Source organism: Octopus bimaculoides, chromosome 6, assembly GCF_001194135.2.
Source record: "Octopus bimaculoides isolate UCB-OBI-ISO-001 chromosome 6, ASM119413v2, whole genome shotgun sequence".
NCBI lineage: Eukaryota > Metazoa > Mollusca > Cephalopoda > Octopoda > Octopodidae > Octopus > Octopus bimaculoides.
The window spans coordinates 74,248,955-74,256,726 of NC_068986.1; the positions used below are offsets into that span (position 1 = coordinate 74,248,955).

At 35.9% G+C, this 7,772-nt stretch overlaps 1 protein-coding gene across 1 annotated transcript in view; it reads left to right on the forward strand.

Moving 5' to 3' along the window:
* Positions 1 to 4,704, forward strand: part of LOC106873829 (pleckstrin homology domain-containing family H member 1) — a 949,845-nt gene extending 945,141 nt beyond the window's left edge. The window contains exons 15-17 of the mRNA XM_052968478.1: positions 750 to 860; positions 4,433 to 4,519; positions 4,699 to 4,704. Of these exons, the coding sequence (XP_052824438.1) occupies positions 750 to 860; positions 4,433 to 4,519; positions 4,699 to 4,704 (204 nt within the window). The remainder of the gene's footprint in view (positions 1 to 749; positions 861 to 4,432; positions 4,520 to 4,698) is intronic.
* The last annotated feature ends 3,068 nt before the right edge of the window (positions 4,705 to 7,772 follow it).

Sequence of the window (7,772 nt, forward strand, 5' to 3'; positions counted from 1 at the left end):
ATATATGCATGCATACATACATACATACATACATACATACATACATACAATGGACTTCTTTCAGCTTCTGTCTATCAGATCCACTCACAAGGCTTTGTTCGACCCAAGTCTATAGTAGAAGATACGTGCCCAAACCCAGCACCATATGGTTGGGAAGCAAGCTTCTTACCACACAGCCATGCCTGCGCCTATGTATAAACTTCCTTTTCATTTGTGTTTATCCTATGACTTTGTGGAGGCGCAATGGCACAGTGGTTAGGGCAGCAGACTCGCGGTCATAGGATTGCGGTTTTGATTCCCAGACTGGACGTTGTGAGTGTTTATTGAGCGAAAACAACTAAAGCTCCACGAGGCTACGGCAGGGGATGGTGGCGAACCCTGCTGTACTCTTTCACCACAACTTTCTCTGACTCTTACTTCCTGTTTCTGTTGTACCTGTAATTCAAAGGGTCAGCCTTGTCACACTGTGTCATGCGGAATATCCCCAAGAACTATGTCAAGGGTACACGTGTCTGTGGAGTGCTCAGCCACTTGCACGTTAATTTCACGAGCAGGCTGTTCCATTGATCGGATCAACTGGAACCCTCGACGTCGTAAGCGACGGAGTGCTAACAACAACATATCCTACGCCTTTACCAATGTTACCTATTTGTCTTAGTACTGAAAATCTTCCAGTGTATATATATCATTCATTTATTTTTCCATATATCTGTATATTGCCTTGACTCCTTTTATTTTCATTTTGACAGGACACATTGGAGAAGTGTGGCTATCTTTCAAAATTAGGTGGAAAAGTCAAGATGTGGAAAAGGAAGTGGTTTGTTCTCAGGAATGGTGCATTGTACTATTACAAATCTCAGGTAAACTTTTATAAAATAATTATAAACGTATTGTATATTCTGTGCTCAGGTGCACTACAACTCATCAGAAAAAGTAACCTAAACTGTAGGCACAGTACATAGAATAATGCATAGAAAGTAAACAATGAATAAATTGTTAAAAAAAGAAGAAAAAAAAGAAACATGGGTTGTGGGGCATCAGGTGTACCATTGGTGAATTTCAGGAAGCATAGAAGTTTTGAAGGATGTAGTGTTTCGACAGCTATCTACTGATGCAGGTAGCTTATTCCATGCTTCAGCAGTTCTGAGTGTGAAATAATGTTTCCGAAGGTCATTGATGCTGTGTTGAATTTTTATCTTTTACTTGTTTCAGTCATTAGACTGTGGCCATGTTGGGGCACCACCTTGGAGAATTTTTTAGTCAAATGAATCGATCCCAGTACTTATCTTTTTAAGCCTGGTATTTATTCTATTGCTTTCTTTTGTCAAACTGCGAAGTTACAGGGATATAAATACCAACACCGGTTGATAAGTGATGGTGAGGGACAAACACACACACATATGCATGTATACACACACACATATGCACGTGTACACACACACACACACACATAACACACACAACAGGCTTCTTTCAGTTTCCTCTTGTCAAATCCATTCACAAGGCCTTGATTGGTATGAAGCTATAGTTGAAGACACTTGCCCAAGGTGCCATGCAGTGGGACTGAACTGGGAACCATGTGGTTGAGAAGGAAGCTTCTTACCACACAGCCATGCATGCACGTTTAACAATTAGTACTGAATAAATATCAAATGCATTTATATTATTTCACATTATTATGTTTGTCCAATGATGTAGTGTTTAAGAGTTAATACTGAATTAATATTAAATACATTGATCAAGATGGCAAAATGGCTGAATCAGCAGCTTGCTGGGCAAAATGTTTAACAGCATTTCGTCTGTCTTCATGTTTTAAGTTCAAATTCTGCCAGGGGTTGACTTTGCTTTCATCCTGTCGAGATCGATAACATAAGTACCAGTTGAACAGCAGGGTTGATGTACAGCTTACTCTTTCCCTGAAACTTGCTGGCCTTGTGCCAAAATTTGAAACCAATATTAAATACATTTATATTTATCTTATGTTATTAGAATGTATGTCTATATTTTCAGAGTGGTCTTATGATATAAGTCTTGTTGCTCTGAAATTATTTGTGTTTATCTGTGTACACATACATACAGTTTTATTGTATATAAAATGTGCATTGTTGTTGTGCATATGCATATAAGTTTGTTGTTCATACCTGTGTAATATTGTGTATATATGTGTAATATTGATTTCAAATTTTGGCACAAGGTTAGTAATTATGGGTGTGGGTGGGTGGGTGTTCCGCTGGTACTTATGTTATTGTCCCTGAAAGGGATGAAAGGCAAGGTCGACTTCTGTGGAATTTGAACTTGGAACATAAAGACAGACAAAATACCACTAAACATTTTACCTTGCATGCTATTGATTCTGCCAGCTTGATGCCCTGTATATGTGTAATATTGTCGTGCATACATGTATAATTATAATTATAATTATAATAAAATATGATAAAATTATAATAAAATATGATAACATCGTGTCTGACACAATCTTAAGAAAATGCTTCTCAACCATTTTTGAAATGGTGTCAGTTCTTTTCTACCATATAATAGATTAAATTTAATTCCTTATAGCTTCCATTAGACTCTTTCAAATTCACCATTGCCTTTGCTGCTAGCACCAAACCACCACCATCACTTTTAAGAACCATTTATCTATCATCTCTTTTGTCTTTCATTCTTTCACATTTCATGTTTCCCTGGCTATATTAGATGAACTATTTGAAATTGTTTCACATCACTTTCTTTGTGTCTTGTAGATCTCCTGCTGGCTAATTTTCTAAAGTTACTTCATCTTCTATCTTATGGATCACTCCCTAACCAACTTTTAGGTTCTCAGTGTTAGAATGGTCAAACCTCATCAAATATTAGTCTCTGTGGTGGAATGGCATGTGTGTGTGTGTGTGTGAGCGAGAGAGAGTAGGGGTGGAGTTTACTCACTCTTGGTTCCACTAAAATATGTGGATCCTGTTGGTTTAGAATTCCCTCTACTAAATATCACTTTCTTTTTTTCTCTCTCTTTTCTTTCCCTTCCTTCCTTCCTTCCTTCCTTCCTTCCTCTGTTTCTTTCTATCTCTCTCTCCAAAATACCTTGTCAGTGATGAATAAATAATTTCTCAATTTATATCTATGTATAAGCATCATGCTTCCATGTCTCAAGGTGGCATGGCTTGCTTTGGACAGGTAATTATGATCCATATCAATTCATACCTTCTAGATGGGCTGGAGCACTATACCTTGTTCTTGTGTCCCATATATGCCATGGTTTCTATGGTATCCAACCATAGTAACCACACCAAAATGGTTTTTGTTAAGTGGTTGCTATTAGGAAACCTGTATAGAGAGTATCTGTGTATGCTCATGACTGCATATTCTCAAACAGTAGAACACAGTATTGGTTTATAAACCCAAAAGTTTGATATACTTCATAGTATATTATGGTTGCATAATGAAATACCATGACCCTACAAGTCATTAATTAATTAAAAATGGAGTACAAACTACTTGCTCACAAGTGATGGCTAAGATAACTACATGCATAACCTTGTGTATAGATATATGTGTAATGTTGTTGTGTATGTAATATGTGTCCCTAGATTTATTTTGACCTTGAGTTAACTGTTCTGTCATTTTAAGTATGTTTAATCCTTTAGCGTTCAAATCATTCTGTCAAATGTAATAATGCTTATTTATTCAAATTATCTTGAATTAAACATGCATTATCTTGCAGCTTTGAGATTTCAATGAAGTGATAGTATATTTTTTGGAATGATATTATAGAGTAGGTGTGAGAGGCCAGATCTAGCTGGTTTTAACATAAACCAGGTAGAATATTTGTGCTAGATATGGCTGGTTTGAATGCTAAAGGGTTAAATCTTCAATATTCATTCTTTTTTTAAAGTACACAATCATTGGGCAATCATATAGAAAGTATCTCATCGAGTCTTACTGTTAAATAATAATAAACGTATTGGAGCTTTCTCTGTTTGGTTATCGATTGCCAGTGACCCTGTTATCTTGTAGGTTCCAATAGGCCAGCAAGAATTTCCTGAAATGCAAGCACAGTCTGAAAACCTCCATTCTGGAGTTAAGCATGTTCCCTGGGTTGAGGGAGTCCCTTAGAATCCTCACCTGTTGCACTATGCATAGTTTACAGTACTTGGACCCGTTAAAGCTCCATCCCCTGTCTTCTAGTTACAAAGGTGTGTCAAAGTTTGTCAGTAAATCTAAAACATAGTTCTGGAAGTTTAATGTAGGTAATATCTGGAAGTTTCTAAGGCTTCCAACCATCTGTAATATCGAATTTTCCCATAAATTCAAGCAACTGAATATGTAAAGCTAATAACTATTGTTGGCTTGTTATGTTTTAACACTGTAATATACAACTGAACTGAATGCAATGCCACAACCATGCACTAATTTGCTTCATGTATTATTTATTTATTAGCATGATGTGTTGAGAAAACCTCAGGGACACATACGTCTGGATATGCAGACCAAGATAAATAAATCACAAGGCCAACTGACCTTTGAGGTAAGAGTAAATTTTTGTCTTTTATTCTGTGAAAAATCATCATTCAGATTGAAAATAGAGTGACGAAGACTTCCTAAAGGAAAGAATTCTAGATATAGCATCAGATTCTAGATTAATCTGCTTACATCATTTCAATTTGTCTGATTTCACTCTGTGTATTTTTCTTGGTGAACTTTTAGGTTTGAAGGTTGAGGTATCTCTCTTTCTCTTTAACTCTTTCTTTTACCTGCTTCAGTCATTTGATTGTGGCCATGCTGGAGTACCGCCTTTAGTCGAGCAAATCGACCCCAGGACTTATTCTTTGTAAGCCTAGTACTTATACTATCAGTCTTTTTTGCTGAACCACTAAGTTACGGGGACGTAAACACACCAGCATCGGTTCTCAAGCGATGTTGGGGGGACAAACACACACACAAACATATACACACACATACATATATATACACACACATACATATATATATATATATATATATATACATATATATACATATATACGACGGGCTTCTTTCAGTTTCCGTCTACCAAATCCACTCACAAGACTTTGGTCGGCCCGAGGTTATAGTAGAAGACACTTGCCCAAGGTGCCACGCTGTGGGACTGAACCCAGAACCATGTGGTTAGTAAGCAAGCTACTTACCACACAGCCACTCCTACGCCTATTATGAAACATTTCTTAGTGTTGAGCATTTCTCTCTCTTTCTCTCTCTCTCTCTCTTCATATCTTATCAATAACAATAAACGTGAAATTCTGTCTGCCTGTCCGTCTGGGACCCCTGTGTCTCAGTCTACATTTGCTCTACATAGACATTATACCTTTTTGGAATAAGGATGATCTCGGGATTGCAAATCTGCCCTTCATTTGGTTCTTGGACATCCAGCATTGGAATCAGGTTTTAATGAAGATGTGTTATATGCTAACAGTTGAAAATTCAAATTTTAATAGAATTTCAAAAATTTGTGAATTTACAAGTTTTTCATTTAAACTGAATTTAAAATACCATATTGGTGGGGTACCAATAAATGCTTTATTATTATTGCTCCCTTTAGATTTGGGCTGCCGGCCCAATTAGCCCTCCGCAGGAGCCAACCTAAAAGTCTGCGCAGAGTGCGGCTTTTAAGCTAGAATATGTATGTATGTATGTATGTATGTATGTATGCATGCATGCATGGGTGGGTGGATGGATGGATTCATTCATTTATTCATTCATTCAAATGCAGGTGATATTCAAATCATTTATACTTCCAACATATGTTTCGAAAAAGCATTGAGATTATTCCCAAGGGAATAAAAATGATGTAAAACAATGCAATCACCTCGTCAGGATAAAAAAAGGAATAAATCACATCAATAAACCATTTTAACTGAATGTGATTCTATATATATATATATAACTGGCACATCATATCATAAGGACTGCAATATAAAGGGCTTCATATGTGACACAAAATGTGTTGAAGCTTTTAAACAATCATCATGAGTTTTAATCCAGAATAAAGAAAAACAACTCTCCTGGCATCTAATGGAAACAGTGATGGTTTATATCAGCTAAATCAGTGGATAAAATTACTGAAAATAAAAGTGTATACTCTGGGGAGCAGTGTTTTCTAACCTTTTGAATAGGCTCTTGTTTGTTGATGCTTTGCTCCTAGTCAGCTTTGGTTGAGCAGACCTATGATCAAATGTGTTCCCTCCATGATCATACTGTCTTTTTGTATACCAGGTACCAAATTATGCAATAAAACTGAGGAAGGGGTTGATTTATTTCAAGAAAATTTAGCTGCTGTATCTTGTAGGTTAAGTGAGCACATAAAGGATTCCTAATCAATTTATTTTGTTTAGAGTAGAAGCGTATATTGGATCAGTAGCATAATTGATGGATGGGGGTGAAAGATTACATTCTGTCACGAGCAATGCTTTTATGAGGTGGCACTTTTGAGTTTGTTGTATAAGTTTGTATAGGCTTGGAGACCTGGTGTGGGGGGGTGGTGGCAAACTCAAGAGCTCTCCTGAGCAGCATACACTCAAAGCTATGCTACTACTGGTTAGCAGTAAAAGAAATAGAAATGAATCCTGTGCTTTACAAATTCACCAAAGCATTGGCCTCATTGAATGTTACTTAACTAATTTTTTAAAGAATTATTTCTGTTTTACTAAGATGAAAATTTCACTTCAAATTAATAGTTTGAAATTTCATGACCAAAATTTCGTTGGTTCAGTCATTAAAATTTGAATTCAAATTGAAATTCTATAGAAAACTTAAATTTATATTCTAATGTGAGAGAAGCATAAATACATTCTGTTAAGAAAAACACTTCTAAATTTCAATTTTACTCAGACTTTCTTAGTTTCCATTACCAACCAATAACTTTGATCTTTTATTAGCAATGGTAAGGAGGCAGAACTGTGAGCATGCCAGACCAAATGTGTAGCAGCATTCCTTCTGGCTTTACATTCTGATTTTGAATTCCACAGTGGTTGATTTTACCTTTTATTCTTTTAGTTAGGTAAAATAATTATCAGTTGGGTGCTGGGGTTGATGTAATCAACTTACTCTCCCCTTCAAATTGTTAGTCTTGTGTCAAAGTTTGAAACGGCATTTATGAAATTCTTCATGGCAACTAGGTTGATATATACAATAAATCTGTGTTCTGTGTATGTAAGTTTAACAAAATAAAGTATCAATTGTTTAATCTTGAGTTTAAGCAATCAAATATACTTGGTCATTCACTAAAAGAGAGTTTATGCATAAAAAAATGGAAGAAATCAATAAAACTATAATATAGCAATGTGTTAAAGAAGAAGAATTAATAATATTCTCTAGCATCTAATGCAGAAGTGATCAAATGGTTGCTTAAGCATCACTTTGCTACCAAATCCTTTAAATGTGTTACACTTTCTCTGAAATATTATAACTGTTGCATGGTTTAGTTTCTGATATTTAGAGTTGATTAGATGTCTCAGCCATAAATATCGCTAGAGAATTTAGTAATTAATAATAGTAATATCAGTTACACTAACCTGTATGGAATGATGTACTTTTATACATTTCAGTCATAGAAAAAGACTGTCTTGTTTTAATAGTAAAATCCGCTACAGTAAACAAGGGAAACAACTCATCTATTCCACCAACATTATAATGGTCGTTATTACGTTCATTTCAATCCTCAACACACACACACACATACACACACACAGACTCGCGCGCACACACACGCACACACACACACACACACACACACACACACACAC